Source organism: Oncorhynchus kisutch, linkage group LG15 (genome assembly GCF_002021735.2).
Source record: "Oncorhynchus kisutch isolate 150728-3 linkage group LG15, Okis_V2, whole genome shotgun sequence".
In the NCBI taxonomy this organism is placed as follows: domain Eukaryota; kingdom Metazoa; phylum Chordata; class Actinopteri; order Salmoniformes; family Salmonidae; genus Oncorhynchus; species Oncorhynchus kisutch.
Window position 1 is genome coordinate 46,442,861 of NC_034188.2, and position 21,859 is coordinate 46,464,719.

General features: G+C 43.4%; 1 protein-coding gene across 6 annotated transcripts in view; it reads right to left on the reverse strand.

The window, feature by feature from the left end:
- Positions 1-21,859, reverse strand: part of LOC109906299 (protein furry homolog) — a 221,761-nt gene that overhangs the window by 77,121 nt on the left and 122,781 nt on the right. For all 6 annotated transcript variants that reach the window (XM_031790359.1, XM_031790358.1, XM_031790357.1 and 3 more), the window contains exons 30-44: positions 21,584-21,738; positions 19,555-19,654; positions 18,845-19,016; positions 15,908-16,173; positions 14,219-14,365; positions 13,811-13,979; positions 13,430-13,520; positions 12,710-12,792; positions 10,852-11,002; positions 10,356-10,459; positions 7,734-7,922; positions 1,538-1,739; positions 806-927; positions 377-564; positions 114-208 (exon numbers count right to left, since the gene is read on the reverse strand). In XM_031790359.1, the coding sequence (XP_031646219.1) occupies positions 114-208; positions 377-564; positions 806-927; positions 1,538-1,739; positions 7,734-7,922; positions 10,356-10,459; positions 10,852-11,002; positions 12,710-12,792; positions 13,430-13,520; positions 13,811-13,979; positions 14,219-14,365; positions 15,908-16,173; positions 18,845-19,016; positions 19,555-19,654; positions 21,584-21,738 (2,234 nt within the window). The remainder of the gene's footprint in view (positions 1-113; positions 209-376; positions 565-805; positions 928-1,537; positions 1,740-7,733; positions 7,923-10,355; positions 10,460-10,851; positions 11,003-12,709; positions 12,793-13,429; positions 13,521-13,810; positions 13,980-14,218; positions 14,366-15,907; positions 16,174-18,844; positions 19,017-19,554; positions 19,655-21,583; positions 21,739-21,859) is intronic.

A 21,859-nucleotide genomic window follows, 5' to 3' on the forward strand; every position in this document is an offset into this window, starting at 1 on the left:
CATGCCCCTGGAGGCAGCAGTTCGTTCGCAACGCAATTTATGTACTGTATCCCTCCATATCCCAATCTAGCTACATGTTAATACATTTGTTTTAAAGTGATCTGCAAACCAACCTGTTCAGGATAGCCATTAGGTCATTGTTCTTGAGACATTCAGCCAGGTTGTCCACCACAGACTCTAAGGTGAGCAACACTTCCATAACATAACCCTAGAAGAGCAGGAGGACATTAAAACTGGGTATCTGCACAACCATCCAAGCCCACATCACACGCACGCACACTCACACACACACGCGCACACTCACTCGCGCACACAGACAGACAACACACACACAGGAACACACAGACACTCCCCCGTTCCCTCCGCCCACACACACCTGTACTTCCTCCCCGTGCTCCCCCACCACCTCCACCAGTCGCGAGAGCAGGTCGAACACGGCGTGGGCCGAGAGCGGCTGCCGCAGCCCCCGAACCACCTGGAAGGACCTCCCGGCGTAGTGGCGTGACAAGCTACACAGACCCATCTGCAGAGCTATGTCACTCAACTGCTGCTCCAGGTGGAAGTCTGGCCCACACAGGAGAGGTATGAGACACACACGCACAAAGCGTGGGCACGCAGGCACGCACACACACATGCATGTTCGCAAATACACATACATGCGCGCAGACACACACGCGCACACTGATGTCTACCGTCTGATGTCTAGGAGTCGGACTAGCTTTTACAAGGCAATAGGTGAAAGGAAGTGCAGTGGTTCCGGCATGAGCATGTAGTGTGGTAAGGTGTAGAATAGCGCTAGGATTACCTGATTTGGACTCTTTGAACACCGACACCACATAACGCAGAAAGTTGACAAGCTGCTCAGTGCTTTTTGAGGTCTGGTTCTTGGGTGAGATAGCTTCGTGACACCACATGGGGCCACAGGCCCTGGAAAACAATAACACAATTGTTTTATAAACGATTATGATATCATAGAGAGGATAACAAATGTATAATTCAAACAGAAGTATACCAGTAGGGTGAAATTGCCCCTAGACGCTGATCTTGGGTCAGTTTAGAATTTTCCTTACTAATGGTTAAGGTTAGGATGGGAGAGGAACTGATCCTAGTACTGTACTTAGGGGAAAGCAAAGTGGAGCTCCAGTGGTGTTGCTACTTCAACAATGACAAGTTTGTTGTTGTGTTAGCCACACTAGACCACTAGGTGGCATATGACGTGAGGAGTTGGCTCCCTGTTCTCTCACACTGACATCAAGTTGATTAAACTGACATGAAATTGCATGGCCATATATCGATAACAAAAAATCTTCAAGATGAATGCCTGCAAATTATATTTCCGTTTGCCAGGATAAATAGCTAATGAAGTTCTAGTGTTCCACTCAAATCGGTGTGTTTGTGCATGCGTGTGCGAGTGTCTGTCTGTTGGTAGTGGTACATACTATGTGACTGACTGGTTGGCCGACTGCCTGTTTGTCTGTCTGGCCGACTCTCTGCATGTCCGTCGTATTGTACGTCCTTCGGTCCGTGGCCAACCTACCTGGTGGTGAGGAACTCAATCAGCTTGTTGGTCTTCTCGTCTGTCTCTGAGGGGCTCTTCAGCTCCTCCGCCTCCTGGGAGGAGATATGGGGCAGGTTGGAGGTGCTGCCTCCCAGGCTGAGGCTGGAAGAGGTGGACGAGGAGCTGAGGCCAGAGTCTGGTACTGGGGATGCCTGGCCTTCTCGTAGGAAGTCCATCCCACCTGGGAGGGAGAGGGCGTGGGAGAGGGAAGGAGATGAGGAAGGGAGCGGGAGAGAGAAGGAGAAAGGGATGGAGGGTGATGGAGGGGAGAGGGATGAGAGAGAGAGAAGGTGAAAGGGGGATGGTGGGAGATGGAGGGATGAGAGGGGAGATGGATGAGAGGGGGAGGGAGGGGAAAGGGAAAGAGAGGAGGAGAGGAGTCACAATAGGGACTGTTCAGAAGGCACAAGACAGGAGGAAACGCTTTGAAACAGAGGTGCAACGTGAACTTCAAAACCGTGTTTAATGAACAGCACCCAGTTAACGGGGGTACGTTTTGTGGTTTCACATTACTTCCCGACTGCTCCTGTTGTGAATCCAATGCAGCAAGGTGTGAGGTGAACTCTCTGCTCTGTTTTTCTATATTATATAACTAGTGAATCCAAGAAACCAGTTTGTCCCTAGTCAGGTCAAGTGAAGTTTTCTTTATCGAGTCAAGTATGTCATAAAATAATAATACTATCAACATATATCTTTTTTAACAAGAGGATAAGTAGTCCTATGTTGAATACAGTGGAGGCTCCTCAGAGGAGGAAGGGGAGGGCCATCCTCAGTGAATTTCATAAAAATACAAATAATGAATCAAAGCTATCCTTTTTAGATAAACTATACTAAATATATTCCCATCACCAAATAAAGGATTCAACACACTGCAATGAAGTACTACAGTAGCCTCAGCAGCACTCTGTTGTAGCCGGTATAGCCGGAGGACAGCTAGCTTCTGTCCTCTGGGTACATTGACTTCAATACAAAACCTAGGAGGCTCATGTCTTTCATCCTCTTCCATAGACTTAAACAGTAATTATGACTACTTCCGGAGGACGTCCTCCAACCTATCAGAGCTCTTGCAGCATGAACTGGGATGTTGTGCACCCAATCAAAGGATCAGAGAATTAATCTAGTACTGAAAGCATAAGCTACAGCTAGCAAGCACTGCAGTGCATAAAAAGTGGTGAGTAGTTGACTGAGAGTGAGAGAGACACAGCTATATTTGGTTGTATATTTTTTTACTTTCACTTAGCTAGCAACTGCAGCTAGCTAGTTTAGCTTACTCAAACACCAGGCTCAAACAGAGGGATCCTATATTAGCTAGCTGGCTATGGCTATCCAGCACTTCAAGTCGTTCAAGTCAAGGTAAGCTTTGGTTTTATTAATTTATTGCCACCTTGGCCCGCCGGTGTAACTGCTTTCTGACTGTACACTGTACTGCATGATTGTAGTGGGTTTACTAAAGCGTTAATTCTAGTTGCCTATGACGTGACAACAATGTAGGCTGTGTGTTGCGGTTAACGGTCATGATGTGAAGGTTTGCTTGGAAAGGTTTTTTCGCCTGGACAGCTGATGTGTTGTGCAATGAAGTCCACAAGCGAAGGGAAGGTGAGAGGAGGAGAGCGCGTAGATAATTGCGAGAAGGAATTATATATAAAACGAGCAAAGTGATCATGCTGTTTTTATGTGGCTGCTATGAAAGTGAACTGTTTGCATGTGACCAGGGGTGTATTCATTCCGCAGACACTGTTGAAAACATTTTCTTAAATGGAAGCAAACGGAACAAAACGGGGATAAACATACCTGACTTTGTCAAATAGAAACTCTAATTTGCAACTGTTGGACTAATGATTACACCCTAGATCAGCTAGATGCAGGCAAGCGTGTGCAAGGCGGTATTGAATGTCTGTCACCTTGATTAGTCAAAATTCTTTCTGTGTGCACCTACGTTGTAAACTTTCATTCATAGGCTAGGATGTAGCAAACTCATGATGCGTACAGGGAAAATTGAAGTATCATGTAGTAGCTTAAACCTATCGATGTTACATTGAGCTGGGTGAATGGAATATGAATGACTGTCATCCCATATGCTGTAATAGAAATAATATCATCCTCCATCATCTTAAACGGCACCAACCGCCACTGGTTGAATATGTAACTTTCTAGACATGGCAATTCACATACTGCCCCAACAGATCCACAGATGACGCAATCTCAATCGCACTCCACACTGCCCTTTCCCACCTGGACAAAAGCAACACCTATGTGAGATTGCTGTTCATTGGCTACATCTCAGTATTCAACACCATAGTGCCCACAGAGCTCATCACTAAGCTAAGGACCCTGGGACTAAACACCTCCCCCTCTGCAACTGGATCTTGGACTTCCTGATGGTCCGACTCCAGGTGGTGCAGGTAGGCAACAACACATCTGCCACGCTGAACCTCAACATGGGGGCCCCTCAGGGGTGCGTGCTTAGTCCCCTCATGTACACCCTGTGAACCCACAACTGTGTGACCAAACAAGACTCCAACAACATTAAGTCTGCTGATGACACAACAGTGATAGGCCTGATCACAGACAATGATGAGACAGCCTATAGGGAGGAGGTCAGAGACCTGGCAGTGTGGTGCCAGGACAACAACCTCTAATTCAATGTGAGCAAGACAAAGCAGCTGATCGTGGACTACAGGAAAAGGCGGGCTGAGCAGACCCCCATTAACATCGACGGGGCTGTAGAGGAGAGGGTCGAGTTTAAAGGTCCTTGGTGTCCACATCACCAATGAACTATCATGGTCCAAACACACCAAGACAGTCATGAAGAGGGCAAGACAACACCTTTTCCCCTCAGGAAAAGGCATGGGTCCCCAGATCCTCAAAGTTTTACAGCTGCACCATCGAGAGCATCCTGACCAGTTGCATCATTGCCTGGTATGGCAACTACTCAGCATCTGACCATAAGGCTTCTACACCTGCATTGCTTGCTGTTTGGGGTTTTAGGCTGGGTTTCTGTACAGCACTTTGAGATATCAGCTGATGTACGAAGGGCTATATAAATAAATTTGATTGATACAGAGGGTAGTGTCTTAGGCCCAGTACATCACTGGGGCCAAGCTTCCTGCCATCCAGGACCTATATACTAGGCAGTGTCAGAGGAAGGCCTGAAAAATGTCAAAGACTCCAGTCACCCAAGTCATAGACTGTTCCCTCTGCTACCGCACTGCAAGCGGTTACGGAGCGCCAGGTCTAGGACCAAAAGGCTCCTTAACAGCTTCTACCCCCAAGCCATAAGACTGCTGAACAATTAATCAAATGGCCACCCGGACTATTTACATTGACCCGCCCCCTTGTTTTTACACTGCTGCATCTCGCTGCTATTATCTATGCATAGTCATTTTACCCTTACCTACATGAACAAATTACCTCGACTAACCAGTACCCCTGCACATCGACTCTCGGTACCGGTACCCCCAGTATATAGCCTCGTGATTGTTATTTTATTTTTTTATTTTTTAAAACTTATTTTGTAAATATTTTATTTTCTCTTTCTTGAACTGCATTGTTGGTTAATGGCTTGTAACTAAGCATTTCATGGTAAAGTCTACACCTGTTGTTTTGGGCGCATATGACAAATAGTGCCTTGCGAAAGTATTCGGGCCCCCTTGAACTTTGCGACCTTTTGCCACATTTCAGGCTTCAAACATAAAGATATGTTTTTAACGGACCTCTGAGACTATCACAGTGCAGGTGCATTTATACGGAGACTTGATTACACACAGGTGGATTGTATTTATCATCATTAGTCATTTAGGTCAACATTGGATCATTCAGAGATCCTCACTGAACTTCTGGAGAGAGTTTGCTGCACTGAAAGTAAAGGGGCTGAATAATTTTGCACGCCCAATTTTTCAGTTTTTGATTTGTTAAAAAAGTTTGAAATATCCAATAAATGTCGTTCCACTTCATGATTGTGTCCCACTTGTTGTTGATTCTTCACAAAAAAATACAGTTTTATATCTTTATGTTTGGAGCCTGAAATGTGGCAAAAGGTCGCAAAGTTCAAGGGAGCCGAATACTTTCGCAAGGCACTATAACATTTCATTTGATAAGAAACTGCGCTCTCCCTTGAAAGGAATGTAAGCCATTCCCTGCTGATGCCTGTACCTAGATTAACCATGGATAAGAGCAATGTGTCCAGTGCTACGCTCCCTCCCATAGACCCCCATAGAACCACAAGGCTGTCTGTCTAAGATGGTCAGTTTGATAAGGGATTTTCCTTTTATTTTTATTTTTGTAAAAAATATAAAATGCAACATTTTACAGAGTTACGGTTCATATAAGGAAATCATTAAATTAAAATAAATGAATTAGGCTCTAATCTATGGATTTCACATGACTGCATATACAGATATCTGTTGGGGACAGATACCCCCCAAAAATGTAAAGTGGTGGATCAGAAAACCAGCCAGTACCTGTTGTGACCATAATTTGCCTCATACATCTCCTTCGCATTCAGTTGATCTATATTGGTGGGAAGTGGGACACGCTGTCATACACGTCAATCCAGAGCATCCCAAACATGCTCAATGAGTGACATAACTGGTGAGTATGCAGGCCATGGAAGAACTGGGACATTTTATACTTCCAGGAATTGTGTATAGATCCTTGCAGCCGATGAATGGCATGACAATGGGCTTCAGGATCGGTGTGACGTTCTCTGTGCATTCAAATTGCCATCGATAAAATGCTATTGTGTTCGCTGTCCGTAGCTTATGCCTACCCTCATCATAACCCCACTGCCACCATGGGGCACTCTGTTCACAACGTTGACATCAGCAAACCACTCGCCCACACGACGCCATATAAGCTGTATAGTTGAAACTGTATAGTTGAAACCAGGATTCCCACGAGAAGAGCACATTTCTCAAGTGTGCCAGCGACCTTCGAAGATGGGAATTTGCCCTTCTGCAGTCAGGTCAAGACCCTGGTGAGGATGATGAGCACGCAGATGAGCTTCCCTGAGATGGTTTCTTTGGTTGTGCAAACCCACAGTTTCATCAGCTGTCTAGGTGGCTGGTCTCTGACGATCCCACAGGGGAAGAAGGTCCTGGGATGGCGTGGTTACATATGGTCTGCGGTTGTGAGACCGGTTGGACATACTGCCAAATTCTCAAAAACGACATTGGAGGCAGCTTATGGTAGAGAAATTAACATTAAATTCTCTGGCAACAGCTCTGGTAGACATTCCTGCAGTCAGCATGCCAGTTGCACGCTCCCTCCACTTGAGACATCTGTGGCATTGTGTTGTGTGACAAAACTGCACATTTTACCTGTGTAATGATCATGCTGTTTGTGGGTGTGGAAATTTCTGGAATCTTTTATTTTAGCGCATGAAACATGGGACCAACACTTTACATGTTGCATTTATATTTTTGTTCAGTGTATGTATATATTATTTTACAAATAGGCAGAATATACAGCATTGAACAAATACATTTTTTGACAATGCCTTTCTTTATTGCCCCGAGGGGATAAGACAAGGAATTTAATTGACAATTGAATTTAGTTTTTTACTAAAGTGAGAAATGCATTTGCACCTTTTAGCTACACTTGTCCCATCTTTAGACACTATTAACTCCCGAATGAGATATGCAGAGGCACCATTTACCAAGAATCCTTTCTGATGCACTTTCTGATGCACTCAAAATGGTATTAAATGATCTTAATGGCCTAAGGAATGAGTAAGAGGAATACTTATCGATTCAATCCAAATAACTAAAATAAGGAGCATACACGTCTATACGACAGCAGAGCTCAAAAGCACTGTGTATCCCAGCTCCAAAGTAAACAGCATTGACAGTCAAATGCCCTGGGTCATGTTCATTCGGGATGAAACAGGTAGGGACTATTAGAAGTTGTCCAATAAGAAATGCTCATTTCCAATTTTCATTTAACCCCCCCCCCCCTTCAAATCAATGCATAAAAATCCATTTGGAAACCATCATCTCAGAACTGATGACATGTATTGCAGGTGCTTATTTTAATTGTTATAGTTTTAAAACATCAACTTTGATTTAGACCACACATGTTATGATAATGATAAAGACAAAACGTAAAAATAAAAATAAAAATCAGTTGCATTCCCTAATGTACACTGCCCAGGAATCTATTCTGTACTGTGTCCTACCTGTAGTAGTGAAGTATTCAGGCTGGTAGCTTGACTTGCTGGTCAAGGTCTTGCTGCTATTGACCTCTCGTGTCTGCAGCAGGACGGAGGTGATATTCTGGAAGTTGCGGTTGCAGGACAGCGTGATGAGTAGGTGCAGGAGGAGACGCTTGCTGTGCTCAAACACCTCGGGACGGTAGTGATCCATGCCTGGTGGTGAAAAAAATACATCATAATACAGTGACAGCAGATACAGTGGGGTCCAAAATGTTTGACACCCTTGATAAAAATCTGCAATAATTACTGTATAAAATAAATAACTCATACTGAGCTGTATTGTATGCTCAAAGAAATAGGGACATTATTTTATACTAATACAATTGCTCAGAGAAAGGGATTTGGTTAAACAAGTAATACTTTTTTTCTCTCAAAAAGGTAGGAGTCAGAATTATTGAAACCCCTAACTATTATATTGAAACCCCTAACTATTATAAATATAGTAGTGAAAAGTTGAGTACTTGGTCCCATATTCCTACAGTAGCATGCAAAGACTAGATCAAGCTTGTGACTCTACAAACTCATTGGATGCATTTGCAGTTTGTTTTAGTTTAAGTTAGGGATGCACGATATAACGGTAAGCATATCGGAATCGGACGATATTAGCTAAAAATGCCAACATTAGCATTTGCCCAATGTCTAGTGTAACGGTGATGTGCAAAACTGATGTCAACGCTGACGTGCATACCTATATAACGTAGGTAGATGATGTTATGACGCCATGAAAAATAAAGCGCTACACAGAATAAACGCATAGAAACACTAAGGACACACTTCCCATAACTAAACAAGTTCAAGTCGAGCAGTCATTTGAAAGAGTAAGAAAATTTCAGTGAGTCAACTCAAAGGCAAAATCCATTAACACCAAGAAAATGAAATTCATTGCCCATGACAATCAACAGTGCTCTAAACATCGAGCACCTAAAGCCCCGGTACCCACTACCAAGTAAGCGCTATTTTTCAGAAGTTGCCCTACCAGAATTACATAGTATTGTTGAAACGAACATTTCAGCGAGACAACGCAAAGGCGAAATCCATTAACGCCAAGATAATGGAAATCATTGCCTTTGACAATCAACCGTTCTCTGCCGTGGATGAGGTTGGCTTTCGCCGAATGGTCGAGCACTGGTACACACTAGCAAGTAGGCGCTATTTTTCAGATGTTGCCCTACTGGAGTTACACAGTACTGTTGAAATGCACATCCATGAGCTACTTGCTGTGGGCGTCACTGCTATTAGCTTCACGACTAACATTTGGACCAGAGACGTCAGCCCCATGAGCATGCTGAGTCTGACAGCAGTGGGTCGACGAGGATTTCGTACTGAGGAAAGCTGTATTGCATGCTCAAGAATGTGCTAGTTCTCATACCGCTGCTGCCATTTCAATGGCATCTGAGAACACATTTGAGAACACGACCAACTGACTGGACAAATAAGCTCATCAACTGCATCTGCAGCAGATGTGATACCCTCTGTCATGGCAATGAAACACCTGCTCAACAAAACCTATGTCGGAAGTTAACTTGGAAAAGTACTCTACAAGAGGCTGTGATCAAGCAACTCGGTGGCATTCTCTCTGAGCTTCTACTGTGTCGCCACCATGCTTGATGCTAGGTACAAGGACCACTACTTCGATGCAGACAAGAAACAGGGTTTACGTGAAATGTTAAGACACAGTTGGACAAGTTGGAATGATGAAATCCTGGTTGAGGCTGAACAAATTACCAACGAAGCAGCACAGCAAGTAAGTGAAAGAAATAGGTTTTGATGATGTTTTACTGGTAATGGGGACATACGTAAACATTTTTTTTACTTTTTGCTCAGTGTGTGTGTTTCAACTATTTAACTGTACTAGAATGCTTAAAAAGCCGGTATCGGCCAAGAATGTCATATGGGCGCAACCCTAGGTTTAGTTTTTATTTTGTCCCCAATAGAAATGAATGGTAAATAATGTAGTGTGTCATTTTAGAGTACCTTTTATTATACGCAACAATAACATTTTCTAAACACTTCTACATTCATGTGGATGCTACCTGAATGAATCGTGAATAATGATGAAATCATCTGAAACACAACCAAAATGAACTGCAAATGCATCCTACCAGTTTGTAGAATCATACGCTTGATGTAGTCATTGAGTGCTAGGAATATGGGACCAAATACTAAACTTTTGACTACTTTATTTATAACAATCCTTCAGGGTGTTAATACATTTGACCCCTCTCTTTCTTTGAGCCATGGTATTAATATAAAATAACTTCCAAATTTTGGGAGCATACAATATAGCTCAGTAGCTTTAATTATTTATTTTATACAGTCATTATTGCTCATCTTTATCAAGGGTGTCAGTATTTCTGACCCCACTGTAAAACCTTCCATACAGCGCCTTTAGCAGTGGATTAACATGATACGACACAGGGTTGGGATTCATATGTATTGCTCCCTTACTCTATTGTCTCCATCTGTAATAACGGGGCAAAGCATTTGGCAGCAAATGCCAGCTACTTTGTAGCGTGTCCGAGTTGGAGCAAATTCGGAATCGGTTAATTTAGTAATTCCTCATTGACAAGTATGTTCTCGTCATACCCAGAAAGAGGGCGTGGAGCAGCAGTGGCAGATGCAAGGCCCAGTCTTCTCTCACACTGTGGTCAACCACCATCTCGGTCATGAAGATCACCGCGATGTTAAACCTACAGACACATATCAACAATGTACAGTACCAGTCCAAAGTTTGTACACAACCAACTCATTCCAGGGGTTTTTGACATTGTAGAATTATTAGTGGAGACATCTAAACTATAAAAAATAACACATATGGAATCATGTAGTAGGTAAACTGACAGGGTAAAAATCTGTTGTTCTGAACATGGCAGCTAACCCACTGTTCCTAGGCTGTCATTGAAAATAAGAATTTGTTAACTGACTTGCCTAGTTAAATAAAGGTACAATTGTTTTAAAATCATGTAGGGTTTAGGGTTAAACAAATCAAAATATATTTCATATTTGAGATTCTTCAAAGTAGCTACCCTTTGCCTTGATGACAGCTTTGCACACTCTTGTGTGCGTGCCTGTGTGTGTGTACCTGTGTAGAGGTCCCTTAGGAGTGATGGTTTCAGGGAGGTAGTCCACAAGGGGAGCCCAGCAGCCTCCGTTGACAGGCATAGGCAAAGGGAGTGGCTGATTGGTCTCCACAACGCTCATCAGCCAACCAGTGTACGGCGGAAGGGGCTCACCTAGGGATCACATAGGAAGTTACACTCATGACAAAGTAGGGCAAGACTCGCCAGGCCACACCCTCTCCAGGGTCATGTTCAGTGTGGCACACTAGGGCAAAACCAGTTTCTTATTGGACACTTTCTAGTAGCTGGTACCTCCCCGTTTCCCTTTGTTTCCCTTTGTTTCATCCCCTTTCTGCCTACTGAATGCAACCCTCTTTGCATTTAGCACTCAGACCCCATCTCTCCCCAAAGAAAATGTTATGAGCATTCCTGTGAATACATGCACCCACCATTCTACTGCCTTTCAAAGCAATAACTGTGTCTGTTGATGGCAGGCATGTTATGTCATTGAGGAGGGCTATAGTGCAGAGGATCAGTGTTCTTTAAAGTTCTTCTTTAGAAAGGTCATTGAGTTTGGCGAGCCGAGCAGGACTGTCTCAGCTCTAACATGGTCTTATCTGTTTGTGCTTTAGCCAACTCCTCTAACTATCATCATGCAATTCGTTTCAGTTCGAGGAATTGACTCTGACCTCGGTCGTGTTCATTAGGGCACACCGTAGCAAGATGTTTTGCAAAAGGAAAACAAGCATTTCTTATCGGACCTTCTTGTTTCACTCAGTTTTATGCCTAGTGAACATGACCCAGGCTACCTCTGCTCCAGAGAGTAGAACCAATGAGTAGCACAAATGAGTTTTGGGGTAACCGGCTGTTTACTGGTATTATCTGAGAGGCCCTGTCACAGAGCTGCTTGTGTGTTTCACTGCCAGTTCTTACAAAGGATCTCCTAGGAGCTCCTGGCTTATCATGCATTATCAATGGCACTAACTTAGACAGCCATGTAAAGTACCTGCATGGTTTTGGTACTGGTTCCGACTGATCTTTGTGCTTATAAATCGCTCTATGGACACCGTGGCCCGAAATGGTTTGCATTGAACGATAGCTCTGGTTGCCACGGACACATTAGTATATTCTGAGCCTGTGTGACGTAGGATGTGAAATCTGAAACCACTTTAGGCTGGGATGTCCCTCCTACCATTTCATTCGCTCTGCCGAATGTCCATGAACTCCTGGCTGAACCCTATTTCACAGCTACTGACAAAGCACATATCTGCAATCCTTACATCGTACCGCAGCAGGAGAGAGTGGTTTCATCACTGTAGCATAGATCGAGTTAGAGCCATTTATCAAAAATAATGCATAGATTTTAAACAAAAAAACTTTTATATTTGTTATGGACATACAAGGTTATTAAGAGATGAAAGGCGAATTCCTAACGAGTTCAGGAAGCCAAGCTAGACATTCACCGCGATGGGGGCAGGCATTTTGATCAAGAGAGACCTTAAGAAATGTGTGAATGTGTAAATGTTCTCTTCACACTAAACATACAATAGTCCCTGTGCCCAAGAACACTAAGGTAACCTGCCTAAATGACTACCAACCCGTAACACTCACGTCTGTAGCCATGAAATCCTCACATCAACACCATTATCCCAGAAACTCTATAGACCCACTCCAATTTGCATACAGCACCAATAGATGACGCAATCTCTATTGCACTCCCCACTGCCCTTTCCCATCTTTTCGGTCATAAGAGACGGTAGTGGCAACATTATGTACAAAATGAGTAAAAAAATAAGTTATAAACAAACAAAAACACACAATTGGTTGGGGGCATGTAAAATATTATCCTGTGCATAGAATATATCTATAATCTCTACTCACTCTTCTCCTCCTCGTAGGAGCCTCCAGAACTGTTGCTGTATCGGGATTCCAGGCAGTTGTGGTGCCTCATGATGTTACTCAACCTGGATCACAAAGGTCAGAGGTCAGAGGTTGTCGCCATGGCTACTGCAACAGAAAATCTATTATGTTGACAAGATAGTCGAGTGACAGCTCTAACATGTCCACAAAGATGGAAGGCAGGCAGGGGTGACGAAATCAGGTTGGACCATTCTAGTCAATGCGAGGGCAGATACGCAAGTGAACAGGCAGAACGCCGATAAAGTAGTTTTTTTCAAAGTTGCTGAAATGCCATCCTAACCATAAGGAAATGTATATTTGATCAAATAAGCCTCATGTAGCAAATGATCAATTACCTTTTTTGTTGACCAAATTCGACACTCATTGTACCTCCATATAAACATTCCTCACCTCGTGGTCTTATTTTCATGTCAACCCTTTCGCTTCGCCTCTTCTTCTCTGCTACTGCTGATCTTATATTACATCACATTTCATCTAACCTGGTCCCAGATGTGACAATGGAGGAGTTGACATGATAGCACAAACAGATCTAGGACCAAGTTATATTTCACCTAGTCAGGTCCCAGATCTCTTTGTGCTGTTTTGTCAACATCTGTGGTTGTTGCCATATCAAACGGAGTTGGCAAAACAGCAGAAAGAGATTTGAGACCAGGCCCCATTCCCGGGACTGTGCTACTATACCTCTCTTCGTTCTCTTTGGCTGCTTTAATGTCATCTGCGTCAGGGAAACTCTCTTGGCCAGCAACTACAGTGTTGCTACTGGATGTTGTACCTAAAAAAAAGTACAAGGTTTATAGACACAATGAATTCAACGATACATATTGTGAACGTTTTGGGAAATGTAAAATGTATGATAAAAATATGATGTGGTAACTTTCCTTTGTGTAACATAATGTTATTACCAGAGGCGGAAGCGGAGGTCGATATGTCCAGTCTGACTGACTGTGTTAGTGGGTTCGTTCATGTTAATGTTTGTGCGTATGCGTGTGTTTGTTAGTGTGTTTATTTTAATCCGTGTTTATGTGTTCGTACATTTGTCTGTGTGCGTGTCTCTACCTATACCTGAGGTGGCGGTGGAGGTCTTGCTGGTGGCAGCGAAGCAGTAGAAAGGTGGGTTGTCACAGTGCTGTACCACAGGGTTGACCGGGTCTGTCTGCTGCAGCTCAAATAACAGCTCCTCCATGGTCTGAATGGTGTTGTTACGACACAGGTAGATCACCACCTTCTTGATCTGGAACACACACGGAAGCAGGAACATACACACAAGCACGCACAGACACAAACAAAGGGTTAGGATTTGAGATAGAACCATACAGAAAACGAACCCTAAGGTATCAACGTTAGTTTTCTCTGTATTGTTCTACGGCGGCATGGTTGAGCTTAATTATCTTTTCATATATTTTTGGATGGTTTTAAATACACTTTATTCAGACAGTAATGAAATGAAAGGGGTTCTAAGGCAGCACTGACATGAGGCAGCAGAGAAGTGTCGCTGCTCACTCCACACAGACTGATGAGGAACTGCAGGGTAGTCCTCAGATTGTTGGTCCACCTGTCGTTGCTGGCCAGAGTGTTCCAGACATTCTCCATCTCTGGTCCTGGAACGTCATCACCGTACTGACAAGACAGGGCAAAGTATCATCGATAAGTAACATTAACAAGAGAATGACAACTTTCATTGAACAATACATATACAGTGCATTCGGGAAAGTATTCACACCCTTTGGCTTTTTCCACATTCTGTTACGTTACAGCCTTATCCTAAAATTGATTTTTTTTTAAAAATCCCTCATCAATCTACACACAGTACCCCATCATGACGAAGTGAAAACCAGTTTTGACATTTTTGCAAATTTATGAAATTTTTTAAACAGAAATAACTTATTTACATAAGCATTCAGACCTTTTGCTATGAGACTCGAAATTGAGCTAAGGTGCATCCTGTTTCCATTGATCATCCTTGAGATGTTTCCACAACTTGATTGGAGTCCACCCGTGTTAAATTCAATTGGTTGGACATGATTTGGAAAGGCACACACCTGTCTGTATAAGGTCCCACAGTTGACAGTGCATGTCAGAGCAAACACCATGCCATGAGGTCGAAGGAATTGTCCATTGAGCTCCGAGACAGGATTGTGTCGAGGCACAGATCTGGGGAAGGGTACCAAAACATTTCTGCAGCATTGAAGGTCCCCAAGAACACAGTGGCCTCCATTCTTAAATGGATGAAGTTTGGAACCACCAAGACTCTTCCTAGAGCTGGCCGCCCGGCCAAATTGAGCAATCGGGTGAAAAGGGCCTTGGTCTGGGAGGTTCCCAAGAACCCGATGGTCACTGTGACAGAGCTCCAGAGTTTGTGGAGATGGGAGAACCTTCCAGAAGGACACCCATCTCTGCAGCACTACACCAATCAGGCCTTTATGGTAGAGAAGCCAGATGGAAGCCACACCTCAGGCAAATGACAGCTCGCTTGGAGTTTGTCAAAAGGCAGCAAAAGGACTCTGACCATGAAAAACAAAATTCTCTGGTCTGATGAAACCAAGATTGAACTCTTTGGCCTGAATGCCAAGCCTAACGTCTGGAGGAAACCAAGAAAACGCAGGAGTGGCTTCGGGACAAGTCTCTGAATGTCCTATAGTGGCCCAGCCAGAGCTCAGACTTGAACCCGATCGAGAGACCTGAAAATAGCTGTGCAGCGACGCTCCCCATCTAAACTGACAGAGCTTGAGAGGATCTGCAGAGAAGAATGGGAGAAACTCCACAAACACAGGTGTGCCAAGTTGTAGAGTCATACCCAAGAAGACTCAAGACTGTAATCGCTGCCAAAGGTGCTGAGTAAAGGGTCTGAATACTTATGTAAATATCATATCCATTTTTTTATTTGTATAATGCAAAATATTTTTGAAAAAACCTCTTCACTTTGTAATTCTGGTATATTGTGTGAGGATTGATGAGGAAGAAAATCGAATGAACCCATTTTAGAATAAGGATGTAACGTAACAAAATGTGGGAAAAGTCAAGGGGTCTGAATACTTTCCAAATGTACGGTATGTGCTCATATTTGTATTGTAAGTGCTATTGTGCTAAGTGTTATTGCTCCAATGTCTCCTGTATGTTGTCTGCCTTTCAACGAGCAATACACACACACACAATCCTGACCTTGGCGGTCATGAACATGAGGTTGTTAAGGACCAGCGAGGTGGCCAACAGCGAGCCCCAGCCCATTCCCCTTAGGGTGTGTTGGGGGACTTGTCCCGCGGTGGTGCCGGGCCGGTCCGGGGTCGTCTCCTCAGGGCTGCAGGGGCTGGTGACCGGTGGCAGCAGGCAGCTGTCCATCAGCTCAATGTTAGAGAGCCAGGGCAGCAGGTAGGTCAGCATGATCTGACGGCCGTTGGGGTGAGTGGTAGGGAAACGCTGGCTAACCTCTGGGACAGGAGATAGAAACACAGCGGAGCAAAAACATTTATGAATTCATAAAAAGTCATAAAGTTACAAAGTCACTCCCTCCAGGATTTTGTTGTGGTATTTGTGGACAAAAATGCTTGATTTTGGTGTGGCAATTATGACATTTTGCATGGCAATTTGTGATGACTTTTGTCCAGTTTGTCATGAAAATGCACTGATGGGGAAAAACATTTTGTTGACGTGTGTATTGATTAAACAATGTTATGTGGTAAAATTTATTGATTTGTAAAAGTGGTGATTGGTTCAAATTGAGAGCCCTTTTATGGCAGTGCGGTAATTCCACAGTTTTATGCAGTTATATTACAGTGATTGGACTGTTACATATGATAATAGTGCAGTGATTGGTCAGATTTGCGAGCACTCACTTCACATATGGGGAATTGTTGATTTTGCGCCTAAAAAATGCAACCTCAGAATCGCTAAATCCTGGAGGGACTATAAAGTTGTCCTCTGCAGAGGAAGGGGTAGAAGCATAGGATCTGTTGTGCCACTATAGATCATAATTAATCAGATTATTATGGACAGGGAGGACATGCTCCCAGATCAGCACTCCTACCCTGAGACACAGGCCCTGTTTGTATGTATTTATTATTATCCCCATTAGCAGCTACTCTTCCTGGGGACCAGAAAAATTAAGGCAGTTATACAATTTTAAAAACATTACAATACATTCATAACAGATTTCACAACACACTGTGTGCCCTCAGGCCCCTACTGCACTACCAAATATCTACAACACAAATTCCATGTGCGCCTATGTTTGAGTTGCTTCACAGTCCCTGCTGTTCCATAAGGTTTATTTTTATGTTTTTTTAAATATTATTCTACTGCTGCATCAGTTATCTTATGTGGAATAGAGTTCCATGTTGTCATGGCTCTATGTAGTACTGTACGCCTCCCGTAGTCTGTCCTGGACTTGGAGACTGTGAAGAGACCTCTTGTGGCATGTCTTGTGGGGTATGCATGGGTGTCTGAACTGTGTGCTAGTCGTTTAAACAGACAGCTCTGTGCTTTCAACATGTCAATACCTCTCACAAATACAAGTAGTGATGAAGTCAATCTATCCTCCACTTTCAGCCAGGAGAGATTGACATGCATATTATTAATGTTTGCTCTCTGTGTAGATCCAAGGGCCAGCCGTGTTGCCCTGTTCTGAGCCAATTGCAATTTTCATAATTCCCTTTTTGTGGCACCTGACCACACAACCGAACAGTAGTCCAGGTGTGACAAAACCAGGGCCTGTAGGACCTGCCTTGTTGATAGTGTTGTTAAGAAGGCAGAACAACACTTTATTATGGACAGACTTCTCCCTATCTTAGCTACTGTTGTGTCAATATGTTTTGACCATGACCGTTGCCTCAAATTGCTCAATTTCCACATGATTTATTACAAGTTTTAGTTGAGGTTTACGGTTTAGTGAATGATTTGTCCCGAGTACAATGCTTTTAGTTTTGGAATGATTTAGGACTAACTTATTCCTTTACCACCCATTCTGAAACTAACCGCAGCCCTTTAAGTGTTGCAGTAATTTCAGTCGCTAGCTGGCGTGTATAGGGTGAGTCATCCGCATACTTAGACGCACTCGAAGCCAGCGGCATATTGTCAGCAAAGATTGAAAAAAGTAAGGAATTCCAGAGAGGGAGCACACGTGACAGTACCCCCTCCCCGACGCTCGGCCCCAGCCGCAGGATGCCAACCAAGATGACGATCCCGGGGATCAGGAGCAGACCCTTCACCTCTGCTAAGGTGCAGAAACCTGATGAACCGGCTGAGGAGTGGGCCTTCCAGGTAGCTCCGGCTCCAACACCCGGACCCGACATCACTCCCAACACACACAAAAAAAAAAAACACTCCCTGATGCCTCCCTTTGTTTAGTCGGGAAGCAAGTTCAGGGAGTGAATACATTTAATAAATGAACAAAACAAGAAACAAACAGCACATCGACATGAAACAGGAATAATGACGACTGGGGAAGAAACCAAAGGGAGGGACATATAAAGGGCAGGTAATCAAGGTGATGAGTCCAGGTGTCATTATGTGCGTAACCCTGGTGACAGGTGTGCACCCTAACGAGCAGCCTGGTGACCTAGAAGCCGGAGAGGGAGCACACATGACAGTTGTTGCTTAATAGGGTTAAAAGCTAATATACATTTCATACCTGAATACCAATGAGTTAAATATCCTGTGCACAGCAGTGCGCCTTCTACAAGGTGCTGGTAATGACAGGATGGCAGAGTATCCGAAACACAGCTGAAAAACGGTACATTTGAAGAAACAACAACGACTTCCAATCAATACTTATTTTTATGATTATGAGTATCGAATCAACGTCGTCTGTCCTCGTCATTGTCTGTTTTCATCCTCGTTTCTGATAACTGATTATCATTTGATAGCTGATGATCGGTGTATTTATTTGGTCCAGTTTATACTGACACAATTCCTCTGAATCAGAACCCGCTTCACTGTTCCTATAGCAAAGAGCAGTGGGAGCTTCCATAGCAAACTGACAAGAAACCTTTGAGTGGAAAGCACCATCCTAACACAAGAACACACATTTAGCAGGAAGCCAAATGAAGATGACCTGCTTGTGAGTACTATGTGAGTACGACACACACACACACACACAATTACCTGAGAAGAGAGGCAGAGTGAGTTCGGGGTACATCCTAGCCAGTTGCTGTGAGAGCTGGGCTAGAGAGACGTTGTAGAGGGGAGGCAGAGGTCTGTGGGTCCTATCCAGGATACTACTGGGCTTCTGGTCTGCTATCGTCTTGGAATACACAAGCAGCTTTGCCTCCAGAATCTGGTTATCAAGAAAGAAAGAACACTCTTAGTCCAGGATATTATCAGTCATGGTTGGGGTCCATTCTAATTACATTCACAGGTTGACATTTATTGGGATGAGTCTTGTCCTTGAGGCAGAACTGAGTGATTTCCACTAGATGGGCCAGTTGCAAAGTCAAAATTGCCTTTATTGTAAAAATATGCTTTTTGGTCTTAATTTAAGGTTGGATTAGGCATAGAGCTTGCAGTGTGGTTAAGGTTATGTGTATAACCAGATTTTATGACTTTGCGGCTGTGCCACCTCGCGACCACTCTGAAGACCTGTTTCCAGAACAAGATTCATGACAAAAAGCATTAACCTGCATTAATTTCAGCTAATTCAGGAAGTAAACTGTAAAAACCCTGTTATCAGTTTACAATGGAAGGATATCATACATTTATTTAGATAGTCCATCTATGTACATCCTACAGATTGAGTCTATTGGGTGTATTGGTTTGCTGAGCGTCTATAGACAGACTGTTCAAATAAAGTTGTACTCCGTGTAGTTCGTCCTTACCTGCATTAGCTGCATTGAGATTTCATACATTTCCCTGCTGGTGTCTGATGCCTTGAAGAGCACCAAATTCAACAAAGTCACGATGTCACAGGGATAGTTTCTGCAAATGAAGGATAATCAAGATTAATATCATATTTGGTAACACTTTACAGTACTTAATAAAGCTTGTAGGCGTAATGCATTATGATGAATGCATAAATAGGGTGTCCACCCAAACTGCCTAGAGTGGGTGAAAGAGTGCTTTGATGAAATTTCACTTCATCATGTTATAAAATTCTCTTACATATCATTAATATTACATTCTAAAAGTCGGATTTCGTAAACGAATGCATCCGATAATAAGCACTGAGCTCTGTTGACATGGCGGTGCAGGTTTCTCGTAACGACTTGAGTATTTTACATTTTGTGGTCGTCGTCATCAAAGTTGTTTCCACAGGTCGCAAATTGCTAAATTAGCATTACAGTGCTGAATTAAATGTAAAAGTCTTTGAAAATAAAAATCTTGGAATACACTCAGTGCTCTTAAAATTTCACAGAGAAACTTATTTTGGTAAGAAATCTTAGAAAAAGAACGAATTTCAAATAAATATGAAACTACTGTCAAAATCAATATCCATCTTACCTCTATATTGTTTTTTGTCCTGCGGATTCCGAGAAGAAAGATGACAGGAAATGGGAAAGTGAGCCTGTCAGGTAGCCAGCTATGTATATTTTGAACCAAGGTAGCCAGTAGCCTTAATTTTTGCACAGAATCCAGCCTAGCTGACGCAAGGCAAGTTCTGATTTTTGACCACTTTTTGTCTCCCTAATTCTGGCCATCATAAAAGTGTAACCACTCCAATAACTTCAGAACATATTATGATAGAGACATGAGGTTGGGGCCATTGGTTTTCTTAGAGGAGCATGTATCTACACAATTAACATATTATCTTACCCATTGGACAATGATGTTGTATACAGCATTATACCAGCAGGTTAAACTATTACAGACTATTTCAACAAATAATGATGTTTCAGTTCAGTATTTGAAGTGTAAGGTTGAGTTATGTAACAGAGGGGCGGCATTTGATCAGTTCCTACTCATGATGTCTATAGTAGAGCGGTTCCTACCAATGATCTGTATGATTCTTAGACTGCATCCAAATGAACTAAGTTATCACAGTGCCATCTGTTTTGTCACCAAAGCCCCATACACTACCCACCATTGCAACCTGTATGCTCTTGTTGGCTGGTCCTCGCTACATATTCGTCGCCAAACCCACTGGCTCCAGGTCATCTATAAGTCTTTGCTAGGTAAACCCCCGCCTTATCTCAGCTCACTGGTCACCATAGCAACACCCACCCGTAGCACGCACTCCAGCAGGTATATTTCACTGGTCATCCCCAAAGCCAAAACCTCCTTTGGCCGCCTTCCTTTCCAGTTCTCTACTGCCAATGACTGGAACAAATTGCAAAAATCACTGAAGTTGGAAACTTATATCTCCCTCACTAACTTCAAGCATCGGCTGTCAGAGCAGCTTACCGATCGCTGCAGCTGTACACAGCCCATCTGTAAATAGCCCACCCAACCTACTACCTACCTCATCCCCATATTAGTTTTTTTCTGCTCTTTTGCACACCAGTATTTCTACTTGCACATCCTCATCTGCACATCTATCACTCCAGTGTTAATTGCTAAATTGTAATTACTTTGCCCCTATGGCCTATTTATTGCCTTACCTCCTTGCACACACTGTATACAGATTTTCTATTGTGTTATTGACTGTACGTTTGTTTATCCCATGTGTAACTCTGTGTTGTGTTTTTGTCGCACTCCTTTGCTTTATCTTGGCCAGGTCGCAGTTGTAAATGAGAACTTGTCCTCAACTGGCCTACCTGGTCAAAATAAAAAAATATCTGCTGCCACAGAAGGTGACATTTGAGTAGTTTCTACTTCTTTACAGTGATGACCAAATGTTCTTAACTTTCTACTTGTGCCAGAGATGGTGGAATTAGAAGGGTTCCTACCAATGTCGTCTGTAGATCCTACCTGCTGCCACAGATGGTAGTGATGGCCTTGAAACAGCCAGAGGCCAGTTGGTAGGAGCCGGTGAAGCAGCGGTCGACCACCCAGTTAAACAGGTTGACCTGGTCAGCATTCAACTCCAGCAGCAGAATAACTACCTCACAGCCCAGCTGGCGAACCTAGTGGTCAATGACAGGTGGTCAGTGCCAGTGTGTTTGTGTGTGTGCCTGTGTACGTAACCACCATCAACTACTTTGAGCAACCAAACCAGATAAATCATGCGTCTTCAATGACGATTTG